Source organism: Papilio xuthus, unplaced genomic scaffold, assembly GCF_000836235.2.
Source record: "Papilio xuthus unplaced genomic scaffold, Pxut_1.1 DF829758.1, whole genome shotgun sequence".
Lineage (NCBI taxonomy): Eukaryota > Metazoa > Arthropoda > Insecta > Lepidoptera > Papilionidae > Papilio > Papilio xuthus.
Window position 1 is genome coordinate 2,045,236 of NW_013528891.1, and position 20,649 is coordinate 2,065,884.

General features: G+C 33.0%; 3 protein-coding genes across 3 annotated transcripts in view; 2 read left to right on the forward strand and 1 right to left on the reverse strand.

Moving 5' to 3' along the window:
• The window catches only part of LOC106126480 (clavesin-2-like), a 59,901-nt gene that overhangs the window by 26,483 nt on the left and 12,769 nt on the right, over positions 1-20,649 (reverse strand). The gene's annotated exons all lie outside the window — the stretch shown is intronic.
• LOC106126262 (G patch domain-containing protein 1 homolog) lies at positions 91-6,647 on the forward strand. Its single transcript, XM_013323839.1, has 10 exons — positions 91-237; positions 374-564; positions 943-1,078; positions 1,765-1,946; positions 2,412-2,636; positions 3,243-3,392; positions 3,711-3,858; positions 4,059-4,461; positions 4,754-4,960; positions 5,503-6,647. Exons 1-10 carry the CDS (start codon positions 174-176, stop codon positions 6,353-6,355), a joined length of 2,559 nt encoding a protein of 852 aa, XP_013179293.1. The 5' UTR covers positions 91-173; the 3' UTR covers positions 6,356-6,647.
• Positions 8,109-19,168, forward strand: LOC106126326 (UPF0183 protein CG7083). The gene is made up of 11 exons (XM_013323967.1): positions 8,109-8,293; positions 12,572-12,654; positions 13,889-14,016; positions 14,668-14,827; positions 15,127-15,222; positions 15,442-15,592; positions 16,092-16,297; positions 16,416-16,540; positions 16,943-17,132; positions 17,595-17,690; positions 17,936-19,168. Exons 1-10 carry the CDS (start codon positions 8,230-8,232, stop codon positions 17,679-17,681), a joined length of 1,290 nt encoding a protein of 429 aa, XP_013179421.1. The 5' UTR covers positions 8,109-8,229; the 3' UTR covers positions 17,682-17,690; positions 17,936-19,168.

Here is a 20,649-nt window from a genome sequence, read left to right on the forward strand (position 1 = left end):
GCATTAGATAACATAGTCTTTGTAAAATCGAACCGTTTGCTCTTTGAAAGCTTGATAAAGTAAATGTCAAAAAAAGTTAACATAAGGTTATGTTTATATTTTGTTGCAAAATGTTCAATTTAAATTAAGATAAGAGTTCAATATATCAATTAAATTGGGTTTAATTAGAAACAATGAGCGATTCAGATGAAGAAAATGTAATTCGTTATGGAACACCTCTTGAGCCATATGAAGAAGGTACGAAGTCGCCGATTATTTATTACGCGTGAAAAAAAAAAATTCTGTTTTAACAATATTTATCCGTATTTAATGCTATGTAAGATATTTCAAATCTATTGTATAAAATATAACTCTAAAATATTTTTATTTAAAGATGAAGTTCCATCAAAAAGAAAGTTTCAACAGCCAGCGGACCAGTATGCTGTGGATGCTCATGGACGTAGAAGGTTCCATGGTGCATTCACTGGAGGTTTTTCTGCTGGCTATGGTAACACAGTCGGTACCCCAGAAGGATGGGCACCGGCCAGTTTTAAAAGTTCACGCTCAGACAAGGCCACAATATCTGTATGTATATCATTCTTTTATTGAATAACTATCACACCCAGCAGATTTTTTGATTAATAATCTATAGCTTGATCACACTAAGAGTTAACTTAGTAAGTCTATATTCAAACTTCTCCTGAAGGCACCTATGTCATACTGGATGGAAAAAATGTCATGTGCAACAATGATTTGAATTATTCAATCAAACATGCAGTAATTCCATTATGAATTAATGCTGGTATATATTAATCAGACATTAATAAAAAATGATGATGATAAAAAGAGGATGAGAAATTAGTTCATGGTACCAAGAGATGTGTCACTTAAAGAGTTCAGTTCCCTTTCTTTATTAATTAAAAAAATGTGATATCTTTAATTCACAAGTAATGAATATTTCAGAGTCAAAGACCAGAAGACTTTATGGATGATGAGGATCGTGATGAATTCGGTATAGCACCGCGGCAGTTGGAGACTCATAGAGAGTTCTCTGGTCAGAAGAGGCAACGGCGACAGTTCTTTGATGGACCAATACCAGGTATTTTTATTAATTAATTATACCTTTAGCTGTTCATCCTGTCCTCTACCTGTCTAATATATCAATCTGAATAATATTTAGTTTGTTGCATGCCTGTAAGTACTTGTTACTCAATATTAGGTGAATTTATCTATGCATAACATCAGGAAAAAAAATTGTGTTGCTTGTAGTATTTTGTCTGCCTGTGGGCAAGTCTGCATTTGTTGCTTCTGATTTGATGGAAAGGTAGTTGATGAAATCTTTTTTAATTCTTACTGCCGAAGTCACAATCAAAGTCTAGTTGTGTAATCAAAGAAAAAAATATTGGGGAATACTTCTTATATATAAAATTCTCGTGTCACAATTTTCGTTTCCATACTCCACCGAAACGGCTTGACCGATTCTCATGAAATTTTGTGAGCATATTGAGTAGGTCTGAGAATGGGCCAACATCTATTTTTAATCCCGTGCGGATGGAGTCACGGGCGACAGCTAGTATTATTATATATGTGAAAGTTAGAATATATGGCTGATTGTTACCATGTAACTTTATAATAGCTATACATAGCTGAATTAAATTTGGTAGTAATGGAATTATTACTACTAAGATCATGATCTTGATTATTTGAATTGTCTTTTTCAATAAGATACAGAATATCGCAGGCTACTATCGAGAAACTATTAAGGTATTTCTTTAAACATTCCAGGTGAACCAGTATTGGAACAACTGGTCCGTGCAGTACATGATACAGCAGCAGTCAGAATGTTGCGAGCTATGGGCTGGCGTGAGGGTCAAGGCACTGGAGAGAGGCTCGCTAAGACTGAGAAGAAGCGAGCTAAAGAACAGCATAAGGTGTATGGGTGTTATATGCCGCCAGATATGAGAAATGTAAGTTAGTTTTGTTACTTCAATAATTTGATTATAATCTACTAGCTACCGTCCGCGATTCCGTCCGAGTAAAAAATAGTATCCTATATGTTCTTCCAAGGTATGTTTTACATCGTCAAATTTCAAAAAGAATAATGACGCAGTTCTGGAGATATCTTCCAACATCCATCCATCCATACATTCAAACATTTGCATTTAGATTATTAGTAAGAAGTAAGATTGACATATGGAATCAAAAATAAAATTGAATTCTTTTAGGTCAATCTTTTATAAAGTATGTATAATATATTGATCAAAACTTTGAAGATGGTGCAAAGCTGTGGGCAACAGCTAGTCTAAGTACTAATATACCGAATACAAAAAAAGCTATTAGATATTTACAGAAATGACAGTATTATTGTTTAAAGTTTTTTTCTATTTTTGTATGTACGACTTTAAGTTATTACAAATTAAAATCTATTTCAGGAGAATCCTCCAGAAGACGATGATAGTTCCGATTCGGAAATTGATTATGATACATTATTTGCTCCGGACGATTATGAACCTTATATACTTCAGCGTAAGAATGATCGCTTTGGATTGGGTTATAGTGGATTGAGCAGACATTCAGTTCTTGGGAACTTAGTCGGGGAGTATGGAGATGCTGAAACATCAAGAAGTCATCTTACTATGAAAGAAAAAGGAAAAAAGGTTTGTTGATTCATAATAATCACCTTAATATCAATTAGAGTAGGGATTTTTCTTTGTTAATAGCACTTTTTACCTAACTTTTTTTTGTTTTTTTTTTATATTAAATGGTTATTAGGAAACCTGCACTTCTTATTAATGTAAAATTATTAGATTTGAAACTTTATAGTTTTTTTTTTATATTATAAGGTGGCAAACGAGCGAGCGGCCACCTAAAATCGCTGAAATAGCGAAGTGCCCGTTGCCCATAGAAATGCGCAATTGTATATGCGTTGCCTATCTTTAATCGACGGAGGATAGTATGCACAGAAAGTAAATATTTTCCCTTTCCATGCATCCTCTCATCCGGAAAGTCCACTTACGCTTCTCATCCTTTCCTTATAAGAAAAAGGGTGGGAAGGGAAAGAGGACTAAATTAGGCCTCCGGGACGCACACTCATCAGACTGCGCGGAATTGCTTCCATTTGACGCCTGTCTTCTGTGTGGTGGTGGTATTTCACCGGGCGAGCCGGGACAATTCGTGCGAAGCTGTTAAAGCGGGCCCTACCACTGTTGAAACTTATTCAAAGTATAAACTTATTATGTTTAAAATGTTATTTTTTTATACAGGTATCTATACGTGGTCAGGCGTTCGGTGTTGGCGCTTTCGAAGCGGATGACGACGATATCTACGCGACTGAAGACATGTCACACTATGACTTCACATTAGGCGGCCCAGCTAAAGATAAACCTAAGAAAGCTAATGTTAAGACTAATAATGTAAGTAAAACTGAAAATAACTGAAGGATATACAGCAATGGCAGATCTGTGGGAGTCCTGGGCGAGATTTCTATAGCGCCCCCTTTTTACTATGCCTTAGCGCTGGGGGAATTAACAAGATTACGTGAGACTACGTAATCTAACAGAAAGGGACATTCGCAGACTTGTAGGGCCCTGGGCGGTTGCCCAACCATGCCCTACCCTATAACTGGCCTTGCGGATATGCATAGATACGCTTTGATAATAATATCAATTTCTTATAAAAAAAATATATTTTGATGCTAAAATTCAGAAATAAAATTATTTGTTTTTTTTAAGGTGTTAAGTGGTTTCGTTAAGTCGAGTGTCCCCCTCCCTTCCGTGCCGTCGTACCCTCCCCCCGCGTTACCTCGGGACTACACGCCCGCGCCCGCCGGCAGCCGCAGGTCCAGGTTTGAACCCATCTCACAAGCACCCAGAGATCAAGGTATAATGGTTACCTAGTATTTTTATTTGAGTTAAAAAAATAATGAGATACATTTAAATTTGGTGCTTTTCTATGTAACACTGCTTGAGAAATTTTACTAAACAAATAATTTCTTGCTTACGTAAGATTATAAAAACTTTTTGATTTCAAGAGTGACCAAAGATGTTTTTGGTCGAACTAACTATTTTTAACAATTTTAGGATTAGGTCGTCATGAATTGACAGCGGAAGCAAGGGGTGCTTTATTAGGGGAAACTCCTGTACCAAAGACAACTGTACCAGAAACAAAACCATTACAAAGTGATCCGATCGCAAAAATAGTTGGGAGAAATGTCAACTTCGTTTCTACAACGGAAAAGAAAACCGAATTAGATTTTATACCGATTAAAGATTCGGGTAAAGAAATACAAAAGGTATTTAAACCATTTGTCGGCGATCCGTCGAAACAGGCGAGATATGAAAAATATTTGAAAAACAAAGATGCTATGTTAGACAGTGATAGCAATATGGACAGACTGTGTGAGTGGGAAAGAGATAGAGAACTGGCAGAGTTCGAACAAGCTGCAAAATTGTATAAACCTTTGACAGGGATTATGGAAGAAAGGTAGGAAGGCTTTTTTAACTTCATATATGAAAAATTATTAAAGTAATAATTCATTATTAAGTGAATTCAATAGGAAAAGGATAGGAATAAAATTACAATAGCAAGCGAAATCTTGTTAATATGGATGGATGTTTGAAGGCATCCGAAACGGCTCATCTTGAAATTTGGAAAAAAAAAATTTATAGAACATAGTCTGGAAGAACATATAGGCTGTTTATTCAGTTTTTATTCTAAATCCACGCGGAATCGCGAGCAACGGCTAGTATTAATAACAATATTTATTCCAATTTAGATTTACACACGCTGCTGAACCTGACGACGGAATAAATCCTCTTTGTGCTGTTGCTAAGAGCACAAATAACTACGGTCTGGCAACACCGGAACAAATAGAAGCCGCAAGAATTGGTGCATTCGGTACTATCACACGGAAAGAAACCTCTTGGAGACCGGAATCATTGGTCTGCAAACGATTTAACGTGCCCGAACCTGGTACAACAAGGTAAAAATAATCCACATGTTATACATACATACATAATTAAAAAAAAAACAAAAAAATCTTAGTGTCATTGCAGAGAAACCTAAAAAACGTTACACTTCCCATCTCCTAAAACAAAACGCCATCAATATATTTTTTTATTACAATAAACAAAGTGAGACCTATTTTACGCTAACCTTAATTTTTTACCCAAATTAACTAATTACAATTAGTAACTTAATTACTTATTCATTTATTAACCTTATTCTTAATATATTACATTTCATATAAAAAATAAAAAATTATACAAAATATATTATATTAAAAATAGAACACCACCGGCTGCGGAGTCCCATGACTCAAACAACCAGTGGTCAGGAATGCAGAGACAGGAACCTTTTCATAATGGGTGCGGTTTCTAGGATCTAGGAACTACCTTTTGTATCGGGCCCTTAATCCAACTGTTTAGCGAGAGCTTCTTGAGATATTGGTCGAAACTCTTCTCTTAGTAACATAATTATTAATAGTTTTTTTGTAGAATTTCATATTATTTTTTATTGTTACAGAGACGAGCCTAAGAAAGATGATAAACCAAAAGTGTCTTATTCAATATTTTCCTATTTAGAATCCTCTGTACACGACAAAGAAAGTTTTACAAAGGAGCAAACAAAATTCAGCGGCTCAAAATCACTTTGTATCGATACAGTTACAAAAACAAAACAAGTAATAACAGAGAAAATGAAAGATATACAAGAAACTTCACATGTATCTAGTAATACTGGTTTTAATAAAAGAATGACAGTTGCAGAATTATTCTTAAAGGAATCAGAGAAAGATCTTAAGAATAACGAACAAAATGTTGTTACGGAAACGATAAATAAATTCGATAAAATGGATTTATACAAATCTATATTCCTAAGTGACAGTGAAAACGAAGAAGAAACATCAAAGGTATCAAATACAAAAGATATTAATGACTTTGTAGAGAAACCTAAAAACGTCGAAAGAAACACTTCACCGCCTCGTGGTATTTTCGCTAATATAGATTTCGATGAACTTAACTCATGGAGGAGGAACACAGATGATAAAATTACAGAGACAAAAACCGTCAACGAAACGAAACCTACAAATAAAACCACAGACAATGAAAAATGTAACGACCCTCCAGAAACAAATGAAGACAACGTCTATGGTCCGAAAATACCCGATAATTTGAAAAAACGACTCGAAGATAACACAATTGTAAATGATTTAAAACCCGTATACAGAAGTAAAGAAAAGAGAGACATAGATTCATCGTCCGAATCGGACTCGTGGGTAGAAGCAAAGGATTTAAAATCGAAGAAGGATAAGAAAAAGAAAAGCAAGAAACACAAATCAAAACATAAAAAATCGAAACACAAGAAAAAGGATAGATAGATGTTATGTTTGAACAATTAAAATTGTCACTGCAATGAGAGACTTTATGAACCTACTATAGAACTAAAGGCCCTTCAACTGAAAACCTTAAGAAATGTAAAAAAGTTAATCTATTTTATGTTATCCTATTTATTCAAGTCAAACATACAAATTGAGTAAGTACTACACTGTAAAATGTAATATTTTCCTTATTAAAAGAATCGCGGATGTTTTTGGCAATGGTTATTACATAAAGCTGGAAATTTGCATGTCCTTTAACCATTAAAATGCGGAATAAAAAAGATAAACATTATAAAAAATATTTTATTTCGATTACCATATGAAATTTGCTAATTCCATGATAATAGTTTGTCATTAATTAGTTAAAATTAATATTGATTTTTTACAAACTAGCGGTCGCCCACGACTCCGTCTGCTCGGTATTAAAAAAAACATAATTAGTAGCCCATAAGTTATTCCGGAGTATGTTCAGCTATTCTGGAGATGTTACACTTCTTTATAACAGTTAAATAAAATGAAACATAATTTCAACTAACGAACGTTAACTGGGTCATTTACAATTTAATCAAAACAATACGTTTCATAACGTGCTTGTTATTATGCTTGCGCTAAACTCTACGCATGATTTTTAATATGTTCGCATAAACAACTCTTACACAACAGTTACGTTATATGTCGAAAGTGTGGGCGTGGAGATCGTACGAAGGTTAACATTAATGGCGGGAAACGAACCGATATATCTGCAACAGCATCATTGAAAACGTACAATAAAGTTTATATACCTATCTTCATAATGTTTAAATTACAATAGAAACTATTATTCTTATTGGACAGTAATAAAATAATCCTTTGTTTTATAAAGTAGACCAGCAGTCTGACAGAGATTCATGATTCAGATAGAACAAAACAAAAAGAGAAATCATACATTGTGTTTATAAACATTCCAAAAATTAAGCGTTATACAATGCTTTTTTACTGCACTTGTTACATTTATAACCGTTCAATAAAAGCAATGAATCCGTAAATTATAAATACGAACGGCAATGGAAATATCGTAAGGTTGTCTAAACTATTCTACGAGATAAGGACACAAATATATTTTTTCTATGTGCGAAAGAGAGATGTAGAAATCATAAATGAAAGAGACAACAGATGTAAATAATCACGTGAGTGAAAGAGATATGTACAAAACAGTTCACACAACATTAAGATTTATCCTCGCTTTGGTACGCATGCGTCATTACGCTAATACAGGGCTGTATTAGGTGAATGGAAATTAAAACAAAAAATTATAATTGCATTTAAAATAAAATTGAGTACATGCAATAGCAAGTTTCTTTTATTATATTTACAATGCATGTTAACTAAAATATATAACGTATAAAAACTTCACATTGTATAAAATTTCGTAACGATCTAGTTTATTATAATTGTGTAAGGTTGAGTAAAATATTTAAAATCAATAAAAATATATTGGTAATTGATTAGCCTATTTGAATAATAGCATAATAACTTCCGTATTGATAATTTTTTATTTACATAGTTGATTCTATTATGAAAGTTTGGACAAACCTTTATTTAATATATTACTAATATAAAGAAAAAACCGAAATAAACACCTATTTAAAGACCAAATAAGAATAGGTTTTTCGAAAAATAATTCTGTAAATTGTCGTAAAATTCAGCCTTGAATACTTCCCTGACAAAATACAATCAGCTGTTTGTAATGACAGTTCCTCTGACAAATACAAAATGGTTGAAAACTAAAGTTGGCAAACAAAGAAAGGCAGCGTAATAACGCATTTAAACGTTAAAATTAAGTTTTCTGAAGTGAAAGTTAGTTAGTTTAGTGTTTATTAAGTGTTTTGTGTACGATGTTGGATTTAGAAATCGTTCCGGAGCGATCCCTGGGTTGCGATACCTGGGAATTCGTACTTGGTGAGTTCTCTTATGTTTATTACATTACGTCAATTATTTGCGTTGTATTTTCAAAGGGAATCATCTTACGCAATGATCATATATTAGGGTTAATTGTAGTAGTATTTATATCATCAAATGTCTTACACAAACAATGTTTTAGCAACATTGATTTTTTATTCGCAAAGTGTCATGAGTCTTTGTTTCGTCTGTGCCTTGAATGTTTATTTTTTTTATTGCTACACTTGACCGTGAAATCGCTAAGGTTGCCTTGTTTTTATGTTTTTTCACGACATTTTGTAGTTTAACCTGTTTTGAACTCTTTCCTGTCCTTATTTCACATTATTTCATTAAATAAACAATATAAATTAATATTATTTTCCTTGGAAATAGCTTGACATTTAATGTATTATAATATACAAAATTTGGAACATATTTTTATTGATATATAATTGAAATAGGCAGTTTATAGTTTATTTTGATTGTTAATAAACATGTAAGGTTTATGTAAAGTTGTTTTTCTCCATCTCATGAATTTTAAAGCTCAGTTCATTGATCTGTTATCTCAAATTGAGGTCATTTAGAGAACAAATTTTTATTATTTTACAATGAAACTGTTTTGATCTTATTAAGAAATATTTGTATTTGGCTTTTATTCAGATGCAATAATTATTTTATAAGTTAAAATTAAATTAACATATTCAAGTTAATAAAAGTTGCTAACTAAGAGTCCACGGTTTGAATACATCTATTAGGATGTCATATATTTTATTCATATTTAAAAAAGAAAGAAAACAATATTATTTGCATTGTATCACCTTCTCAAACATAGACATGCATCTGCAGATCTTTTGATATTGCACATAACCAGAAGCGTTGGCGACCCTTCTTCTCTTATGTACAATATTGTTTTTTTGACATTTTAAATACATGGAAAATGACAAACAATAAACATAATTAGGTTTTTTAAGGAAAAAACAATTTCTAAAATACATCTATTGTTAAAAAATAATCATTGCATCATTTGAGATAACTAAATACTTATCTTTTGAATTTATTTATATTAGTGTCTGATTGTTTTATCAATTATAAGTCATAAGGATTTGAAAAGGTACCGATTAGAAATAAACAACCCATGTAAAGAAAAGAGTGACATAGTTTATAAGATGTTACCTTTTTCATTGCATGGAATCTTACTAATATTATAAATGCTAAAGTTTAGATGTATGGATGGATGTTTGTGTGAAGGTATGTCCAGAACAACTCAGCAGATCTTGATGAAATTTGACATACATATAGAACATAATCTGGAAGATAATATAGGCTCCTTGATAATTTTTTTATAGTTTTGTGCGGATGGTGTCGGGGGTAAGAGCTGGTTGTAAATAAAAATTAAATATAGCTTTTTTTTTGTATGCAGATTGAAATTACCAATGAATGTTTTAATTAAACAATTAACATTGGTATATTTTTAACATTGCATTGTTTTATTTTAATGTAGGAAACATGTTTTTAATGAAACAAAGACAATGTGGTCATTAAACTTGTGTATTGTTTATATTCAGTAAACAGATAAAATGTACAGATAAAATGTTAGCAGTTGGTTTATTGTGAATACATGAATAAAATGCAGTCAAAGAATTTAATTTCATTACCACATGATTGAATATTGTATAGAAAACTTAGTGTCTCTCATTGTTGTTCTCTATTACTCTATCTGTTGACTCCATAGAGTTGAAATATATATGTGTAGTACCATTCTACAATACTTTATTCTGCTAAACATCTTAGCATGGCAGGGATCATCCATTTTATAATGAAGAAGGCAGACACTTTCTCTTTTTATGTCTTGCTTTTATGACATCTATTCTATCCATTCTATTAATTTTTTTATAAATTAAACAGCTTGTTTTTAAAACGCTAACGTTAAAATTAAATGTGCAATATATGAGGTAAATATTTGTTTCATTTGATAGAAAAAAATATTTAAAATGAATAATTTAATATCACAGCTTGTTTATAACGTAACAAACGATAATGCGCGTTATAATATCATAAATAGCGTAACGCCTAAACTTTATCAGCTGAAAACAAGCGATAGAATAAAAATATTGTTTACAATGATATCGGTGTCTAGCTGGTGACATTGAAATGTTGTTTTTGCAAACCATACAACGTACGATATCAATACACGTTTTTGTGTTATTTTCGGTGATTATGATTTAACAAGCTGTCGCCGGCGACTTTGTCCGCGAAAAATTAATAAGTAGCCTATGTGTTCTTACAGAGTATATTCTACATCTATGACAAATTTCAATTCCATGCAGTCGATCTGGAGAAACCTTCAAGCAAACATCCATCCATCCATCTAAATGAATGTTTAGATATCGGATTTATAATATTAGTAAGAAGTAAGATAGAATCATAATATTTTATGCATAAATTTCTAGATTCGTATCCAGGAATATGTCGCTTAAATAAATAAATAAATTGTTTCTATGTTAAATAAAAAAATACTGAAAAAACAGTGTAAAATCACCTTTATTGTCGCGTTCACCTTTCGTTAGTCTATAAACCAGAATCTGAAATAGCTAGAGCTATTTCTGTTGTTGAACTTTAATAAATTCACCGCAAAAAGATGACTGCACGAAGCCTGTATATTTAGTATGTAGGTCCTGTTATAATATTCGAAAAAATCAATACAAAAAGAATAAAGTCGTATAATGTGACTCAATGGGATCCATAGAAACGAACAGCCCAATGGATTTTTTTCCGATTGATCAATCGGCCGAACAACCCAACGGGAAAACCCGACAAAGACTTGCCTCTATCGTGATACATTTTCACCATTCAAAGTGGAACTTACACTTCGAAAACACCTCTTTCCTTTGACTCGTGTTTACGAAAACACTACCGTTTTCCTACAGATTATAAGAAGGCATTATTTAGTAAAAATAACTTATAATTTAATTGCCAAATATTTGTTTGTGTTAAAAATAGTTGTGCTGTAATAAGATTTATAATAATTTCAGCTGATTACGTAACTGACGCTATTCTGTTAGTTTAAAATTCTCCTATTTCAGAAATTTACCCATCGTGAAGGGTCTTGGCTCGACGCCATCGTTTAGGCTATAAACAAACGAAAAATCAATTAAAAATATTTGAATTGTACTTAAATGAAGATTTAACAGCAACAAAAAAATAGTAATTCGGCCGATGTTTATGGACCGAACCATTTTCTGATGCTTTGAGATAAAAATAAACATTTGAATGTGAAAAAAGCAACGGCAAAAACAAGGTCATTATTGTGATGACAATTAGAAATATTCTAATATTACTGAATTATATTGTACTGTATATTTATATTGGAATGCAGCCAATGTAATGTCGTAGGTTAATTAATTTTTCGTGTAACCGAGCGAAGTAATTGGCCCTGAGAGGGATATTTCGACTTTAGTCACGCCCTGCTCATCATGGTAATGGGGTAACGCTGACATTTGCTAATTTATAAACTGAACTGGCAATCGGTTAATAGGTTATAACCGTGGGTTGCCAAACTATTAGGAAAATCTATAGTTTTGACAATGGAAACCCACTGAAAATTTTAGTATCAATGTTTCGGTAATTACAAATTATTTCGAAAGTTTATAACCTAGTTTTCATGCACGAGTTTACAAAATTGTCTGATCCAGCATTCAAAGAAACTTGATATTAAAATTGTGCTAATCAAAGTATTGGTTGGCGCCAGACGATAGTTTTTTAATAAATATTGATGGGTATAGGCGGCGTTTTTAATATTCCGTAAGCGAACGTAACCTTTTTTACAGCTCTATGCCAAGTATCAATTGGCTAGTGAACACAACTTTGTATGGAGATCACGTACTATTAAGTATCTTTGTTACCATGGAACAATATATAGTCTATACATATTAATAAAATTGAAATGTCTGTATGTAATATCGAGAAAAAATCATATTTCGTATACGTGATGTATTTACGTTGCTGATAACAAAAAAAAAACAATTTATAAAATGTTGTCAGTTCGAAAGGTCGTATTTGTTTCGGATAATCTACGGAACGGCTGTGATGGGACTTTGGCGGGAAGGTTATAGGTTATTTTTTTATTCTGGGCTGACAATGGCGCGGACAACTAGTCTAGACGTATTGATAAAGTTGGAGTGTCTTCAATGAAGGTTTTCTTATGTATTTATGACATACTCAAGTTTTTTTTAACGAAATATATATGGATAAAAATTAAATTGCTGTTAATTTTACTTTGATTTGTATTTTTTGTTACAGGGATGCATTTCTCTCAATCGGTTGCCATCATACAGAGTCAAGTGGGTACAATAAGAGGCGTACAAGTCTTATATAGTGATCAGGTAAATATTTATCTTACTTACTAATATTATAAATGCGAATGCTTGCATGGATGGATGTTTATCGGAAAATATCTCCGGAACGACTGAACGGATCTCGCTAAAATTTGTCATAGATGTAGAGAATAGTCTGGAAGAACGCATAGGCTACTAATTAATTTTTTTTTCCACTCCGTGCGGACGGACTCGCTGGCTAATAATATATAAACGTAACGCACAGCTAGTAATATATAAACGTAAAAGCTTGTGAATGTATGATGAACGAATCTAGATAAAAATTGGAACAGGGACACATAACAGTCTGTGCAAAGGCTAGTATTTTTTTTAATTTCACAGAGACTAAGTCAATCGTTTCATGCCTTGTGTTGTATGTAAAAATTATTTAATCTCTATATTTGTCGCGTAGTATAATTCTACACGTGTATAAATAAAAATCACGTATTCGCACGATGACGCGCTTTTGTTATGGTGCATTCCATTTGACAGCTGTTTTTAACGGTAAGTTTCCACTGAACATCTGGACGATATATCGCCAACTCTGTTTTGTTATAGAGAATGAAAGTGTTGACGATATGTTTTTGTACGGGTGTATACACAATGGAAACTGATCGTAATATCTTATAGTCTGTGTAGTCAAATGTGTTGAAAACATTTGTTAAAGACGCAGGTGTATTTGAAATTTGTCTAATGCGTAAAAACATGTTGTGTTACAAGGTCTTGGAAAAAGAATAGGTATAGATTTTGACTCTTAAGGAATATTGTAAATGAGTTTTTGTATTATGTTTTTTTTTCTATGTTTAGCAAGTCTACGTAATGCCAAAAAGCTAGAAGTATTATCACAGATGAATATAAATTATTGCTCTAATCTGAGTATGACTTTACGCGGGATTACTTAAAATTCGGTAATTTACCTTATGAATACTTTGCGACGTAAGTGACGCAAAATGATTATGGAACATACGTAAAGAGTTCCATTTCTTGAGACATACATCTCTCATGTAACTCTTTTCGTCTTGATGGGTAGATTGTATGGAAGGTGACATGATTAAGAAGGGAGTGACGACTGAAATGACAAAAGATTTGGAGGTTATTTGGAGTATAGGTTTGGAGGACGAAAACTGTTGCATAGATCCTACATGAGTAATAAAGACAGACATATGAAGGTTAATTTAAATTTAATAATTTGGGAAATTGGTTAATTTAAAATATTATCGAAATCTTTGTTCTTTTGTTTCAGAATCCATTGTCAGTAGACCTAGTAATAAATATGCCGCAGGACGGCATCCGGTTAATATTCGATCCGGTCGCGCAGCGCCTCAAAATTATAGAAATTTACAATATGAAATTAGTTAAGCTTAGGTATAGGTGAGTACACAATATTTTTCTAAATGAAATAAAACATATAAAATGCTTTTTTCTTGTCGCCAGTAACTTTTTGTCGAACTAACATAGAGCAATGTTGCTATATATGTCCGTTATAATGCGATCTTTTGAAGCCTACGCCGATATTATCGTCAGGTCTTGATTTTAATAATAAATAAAAACTTAAATTATTTCGAATGTCAAGCAATACAAAGACCATGTTAGTCAATTTATTTTTTCTATTAATATTTTATGTATAAATACATGTTTTTGTTGCCACAATGCAGTGCAAGGTTTTCATTTACGTTTCGCATTTACGCTTCGTATATTTCTATGACCTAATGACATTTTAATTTTCGCGCGTTTATTTCCCGCGCGCGCCAATCTGTCAGGGACAAAGCAAATTACTCGCGTACATGCACATTAACGGTTGTTATTGGAAAAATGTAATTTATTATTCGATCATGTTTTATTAATGGTTAAAACAATTTTTTGTAATGTTCATATCATTTGTTCGTTTTATATTCATTGTCAAAATCAAAGTAGTATTAGTATTTTCAAAGTTGTGTTAAAATTTCTGAACTTATGTTTAGCCACAATTCCTTTGAATTGAAATTAAGCTTTATTTCTATGTGCATAAAATTGTAATTACAGTGGCATGTGCTTCAATTCGCCGGAGGTCACGCCGTCTATCGAGCAGGTGGAGCACTGCTTTGGCGCGACTCACCCCGGCCTTTACGACTCGCAGCGGCATCTCTTCGCGCTCAACTTTAGAGGACTTTCATTCTATTTCCCTGTTGATAGTAAATTTGAGGTATAGTAGTAGGCTCATATGGTAAACTGCGGTGGCATGTATTGTCATCTCTTTCACTCTCTTTGACAAAACAGAGAAAACTATATGTGTACAAATAATATCTTGGTTGTAAAACTCATTGGTAGAAGAGAAAGAGTTCGCAATATTATTCGATGAAATACCAGGATCGCATAAGATAGTGTAGAAATATTTTATGGCTTCTTCGAAAAGAGCTAAAGACCTTTTGAAAGATAAATCTTATCGTGATAAATAAAGACTAAAATTTTTTATCTATAAATATGTGCCGTTTACTATTTCAGCCCGGGTACGCGCACGGCCTGGGCTCCCTACAATTCCCTAACGGCGGATCTCCTGTCGTCTCCCGAACTACGATCTACTATGGATCACAACATCAGGTAAACAAATAAACAATTTAGTAACTTTAGCGCCAGGTCTAATTTTAGTCTTTTCCCACCCTTTTCTTACAGACGAGGGATACGAAGAGCAAGTATATTTGATTGAGGGGACACATGGGAAGGGAAAATATTCTCTTTTTGTGAGTCTCCTCCACCGTCCATTAAATCTTATAATTAAAGAAATCTATTATTTAACTTTTATTGAATGTTGCCCGACAGTTGAGCAGTAGTAACACTAGTGGGCGGTGCGCGGCGCCGCTGCCCGAGCTGCCACTGTCGTGTTACCGGCAGCAGCTGCACCTGCGCCGCTGTGACGTGCTACGCTCGCCGGCAGCCACCATCGCGCTACGACTGCACATGTACACTGAAGGTATACTATTGAACTAGTTATGTACGCCTGGTATTTTTGAACTATAACGTAATACTGGACACGTCCAACCTTCGTGCTATGTTTGGATTATGAGTTTTGGAGGTGATATAGTAAAATTTATGATCGCCTGGTACTTTGACATTCAAAACTACCAGTATGTGGGTTTTGGCCAATATATGTTTGGTCTTCGGAGATAAAAATGGCTATTGTAACAGTTTTTATACACGTTTGGCGTTTTAAATTTTATGTCTAGTTTACACCTTGCCAATACAAGTAGGACATCAAGCTCAAAATCATTACTGGCATATGACTGGCACAATGTTAACAATAACTGGCATATTAAGTATAGCTTTAGTTTCCATCTATAATAAAAATTGCTGTCTCTGTTTTGTCAAAGAGGGATAAAGGTTTGTTTTAATACGAATTTTTAATTATTTTTATTTCTTTGAATAGTATTGAATTGAATTTTACTCATGATTAGTTTTGTTGTTATATCCAGGAAGTTCGCGATCGGGCGAGGGCACGCAGACAATTCGGCGCGTGGTGCGGTTCGGGGACAGCTGCCAGGCGGTGTCGCGCGCGCTGGCGGCCCCCGCGCGCCTCTACTACAAGGCGGACGACAAGATGCGCATACACCGCCCCACCGCGCGCCGCCGGCCCCCGCCTGCTTCAGACTACTTCTTCAACTATTTCACCTTGGGATTGGTGAGTTAAATCACTACTTAAAAAAAACTTAATAAAAATTATATTCGAACCTTTACAATGCTTCGTAGTTTCAGTTTAGTTATATGGGCTATTAACATTTGATATTCCCTGTTTACAGGACGTGTTGTTCGATGCTCGCACGCACCGCGTCAAGAAGTTCGTGCTGCACACAAACTACCCGGGACACTACAACTTCAACATGTACCACCGCTGCGAGTTCGAGCTCACCGTGCAGCCCGACAAGTCTGTATTTATAATTATTTCATTCGTAAATCAGTAAGTTTTTTACATAATCTGTGGCATATGACAGTGATGTGCCAGGCCTAAGACAAATAGAAATCCGAAATCTGGTCTCTTTTGTATGTCGAAGTTGTAATATAAGTCTGCTTTCCCTTGTCAGACTTTACTTATAAGGAGAGGTTGGTAATGGGATGTGAATTTGGCGGAGGAAATAAAAAGGAAGGAAAGTTTTTATAAGCCTTGGTAGCTCTTAACTTGGCGCGAGTAGCTGCGTATATTTTGTTCTTTTAGGTGTGTTGGGGCGTAGTGGTATGTGCGTGGAGGGAATTGCGCAGCGCGCACATGACAGAGCCTGCAAGATATTTAAAAAGAGTTATACTAGAATAGATTGTTATTTTGGTGTAGATGTGAATCGAACATGTTGGTGGAGAGCCGGGGCGCGGTGACGATCACTGCGTACAGCAAGTGGGAGACGGTGTCGCGTGCGCTGCGTGTCTGCGAGCGTCCTGTCGTGCTCAACCGCGCCTCCTCCACCAACACTACCAACCCATTCGGTTCCACATTCTGTTACGGATACCAGGATATCATATTCGAGGTGAGTTAGCATCTTCTAACAAAGATTCATCAAAATTTTTATTTATTAGTAACACTTTTCTATCTCTTTATCTTACTAATATTATAAATGTGATGCTTTTAATTTATGTATGTACTAGCTGTCGCCTGCGACTCCGTCCGCGCAAATAAAAAAAAAACGTATTTAGTAACCTTTTTGTGTTCTTTCAGGCTATATTCTATATGTATGCCTAATTTCATCGAGAACCGTTCAGCCGTTCTTGAGGTACCTGCAAACAAACATTCATCCATACAACTAAACATTTCCATTTATAATATGTATCAGAAGGTATCTCCAAAACGGCTCAATGTATCTTAATAATTTTGGAATAGTTGTAGAACATAGTCCGGAAGAACAAATAGGCTAGTAACTTGCAGACAGAGTCGCGGGCTACAGAGAGTATGTAATACTTGAAAGACCATAAAACTTTGTATATATTTGCAGGTGATGTCAAACAACTACATAGCGTCGATAACTCTGTACCAGCCGGAGGGCACCCGGCCACACTACGCGGTCAACTCGATCGCGTGACATAGCCAGGTATCCTAAACATTTTTATATTCGTTCATCTGTTTATCTACAAAAAAAATTTTTTTTTCTCTGTATGGATGTTCCATTGGGAATTCACAGTAATTAAATAGTGTCGTGATTAGGGTCATATTATTCTTTAGAAGTAGTTTTTTAATATTAATTTTAAGCCAATCGACTAGAAAGGATAGATGAAAATTGGTTGTTTTTTTAGTTGTTGAGTAGTGTGAGTTATAAACTTTTTTTTCGTTTGTCAGGCTTCGCCAAGCAAAGGGAAGTACACGTCTTGAATGCAGTGTTGTCAGTACCAAACAAAAACCTCCACTAGTGTGTCAACACGGGTTCGGCAATATGTCACACAATTTTTTTTTATTCTGGCAATATGACTTTTACATATCTTACAAAGCACCTAAGAGGAAGCAGTATTTAAATAAAAATGTGATAAAAACTGTGGAAAAAAAACTCTGAAAAATCTTACATAAGTGAATGACAGATCTCAAGATGGTGTGTTATATAGGTTTTTATTTAACTTCATAGCAATATACGGTTTAAAAAAAAATAATTTAATAATCCTACATTAAGTTGAGTTTTTTTTTAATTACATGACGAGTGGGAATGATCTTTTTAGTGATAAATAGTCAAATGTGTTCTTTTTAAGTCTTACATTTGTAATGTGAAGAAAAAAATGTTTTAAAATTTTAAAAATTAATCATGGTAACTAGTAATAGACTGTGCTGTAAATATTTTTGAAAATTTGGAGATAAATGGAATCAAAAATTGATGTATTTTTTCTAAAAATAATTTTCGAATTGAAAGAACAGTGTGTGATTATTGTGATTTAATATATGTGCAAAAATATTTTTGTCTAATAGAGTAGCACCACAATAAAGCCATTTATATTTTAATCTTTTAAGTGTAGTTTTTCTGTTATATTAAAGACTTCATAGACAAAAAAAAACTTTTACAAATTTACCTATTTTAATTGTAATTAAAATTAAATTTCACTGGCAACATTTTAACATTGTACCAAAATGAAGATTAAAAACGTCATAAATTTACATAACTGTCAACTGTTTATGCTCAAATATTTATCAAAGCATTCTACATATCATTTGTCTATGGCGCCTTTAATTGCCAGACTTTGTGACGTTATTATTTATTTAAACGTCCCCGTATTTTTTTAAGATATTGTGATTTTCATACTCTTCGATTTTACAACGTTTTTTTTATAAAATCGAAAAGCTAGCTCGATTGTATGGTACCTTTAGGTTTCGAAAAAAAATCGACTTATTTATTTTACGAATTCCTATTAAAACTGCGTTCGAGTTTTAAATACGTAGATAAAATAAGGCAAATAGAATAAAAAAAATCAGAATGCTTGGAAAAAATAATGAGAATATATAATTGCATGCGTTGGTTATGTTTGTTTTTGCGTAATGCGTAAAATATGTTAATTTCAAATGTTAAATATTGTAGGTAATTGTCACAAATATTCACTGCGGCCGTCAGCATTATATTCTTTTATATTATTTTTGTTCTTATTGAATTCATTAAAAAAAACAAATTCTTAAAAAAAATCCGTAAATCTGGATCATCGTTTTATGTTGTTTCATTCTTCCGGGAAAATTACAATCGAAGTCGTTTTAGCTCATTATCCAATCAATGCAGGATTTTTTTTGCCAGCAATTTTTAAGCGTTTTTACCTAATTTTTTTCCGCGATATTTGGGAGCGATTGTTAAATTAGATGAATTCATTACATTTATTACAGGTTTCTGATATTAAAATCTCCGTTTAAAACATATTGTTTTCTCTGTTTTGTCAAAGATGATAGACAGGGATGAACATAACTTCTATACAGATATTTGGTATCAGAAACCCACAATTAATGCTGTAGTGCACAGTTGAAATAAGTTAACCATATTAAATCATGTGTAATTTTAGTTTTTGTAATCATGAATTTGCTTAGATTTAGTGCCAATATTTGAAATTGAACCTTAATTGTCATGTTTTAAAATCTAAATTTCAATAACAAATGAGCTTAAAAATGTAGGCAGACGGGAGGTGGTTGTGATGTAAGATAAACAATCGTTTTGCTCTCATTATTCTAATAAAATTTTCTTTTGGTAGTAAGCTAATGCTATATGTAAGTTGTAAATCGTTAGAGGCAGAACATAATAAAGTTTTCGTTGTAAATTTCAATTCGACAAAACATAAGTATAATAATTTCTTCTTCAATTTACATACTTTGACTAACCGTTGGTTTTTGAGACCAACATTTGTAATCCCTCATGTCATTATCTTTGACAAAACAGACATAACAGTATATTTTAATTTGGGATTTTGGTCTCGGAAACTCACGGTAAATATTATACAAGTATGTGAAAGAAAATACATTCTTCTTAACTAAAAGATATAAAGCGGTAAGTTCAAAATGAATTTTGCTTTTCAGTATGTCTCTAAAGTAATTTTTACTTGCATATAACATTTATTTGTTTTTGCACAATAACTCACGAGTGTGATTGTCATGTACGATGGCTGTGGTGCCATACTACAAAAAAAAATAAAAAAATGACAAATAATACTATAAAAAAAGTATTAATTAAGGTAGCGTATGCTGCAATATCCTTGTTGATATGTAAATATTTTTTACAAAACATAGAGCTTAATTTTTTTTTAATTCCCTCAAAAAGTTTGTCATAGACCAAGTAAAAAATTTTTGGAAAAATACTAATTTTGTAAAAATACCATAGTAAAAAGTGTAAAAATATTTACATATACAATGACGATTTATTTTTTATATAAAGATAATTCGCTTATTTGTCTCGCTGTGTACTTACGGTCACAGCTTTTTCACTTAATTCATAATGTTGTTTGTATTTTACAATTATGTCAGCCTACAAAAATTTTCGAATAGAAAAAAAAAATGTCGATTTATGATTTTTTTTTCATACGTTAAAAAGGCTGACATAA

Excerpts from the sequence above, each read along its gene's own strand:
- LOC106126326 (XM_013323967.1), top strand. The coding sequence starts at position 8,230 with ATGTTGGATTTAGAAATCGTTCCGGAGCGATCCCTGGGTTGCGATACC. Across the intron at positions 8,294-12,571 it reads TACCTGGGAATTCGTACTTG|GGATGCATTTCTCTCAATCG; the intron begins GTGAGTTCTCTT and ends TTTTTGTTACAG. Across the intron at positions 14,828-15,126 it reads CTGTTGATAGTAAATTTGAG|CCCGGGTACGCGCACGGCCT; the intron begins GTATAGTAGTAG and ends TTACTATTTCAG.
- LOC106126262 (XM_013323839.1), top strand. The coding sequence starts at position 174 with ATGAGCGATTCAGATGAAGAAAATGTAATTCGTTATGGAACACCTCTT. Across the intron at positions 1,079-1,764 it reads CTTTGATGGACCAATACCAG|GTGAACCAGTATTGGAACAA; the intron begins GTATTTTTATTA and ends TAAACATTCCAG. Across the intron at positions 3,859-4,058 it reads ACAAGCACCCAGAGATCAAG|GATTAGGTCGTCATGAATTG; the intron begins GTATAATGGTTA and ends TAACAATTTTAG.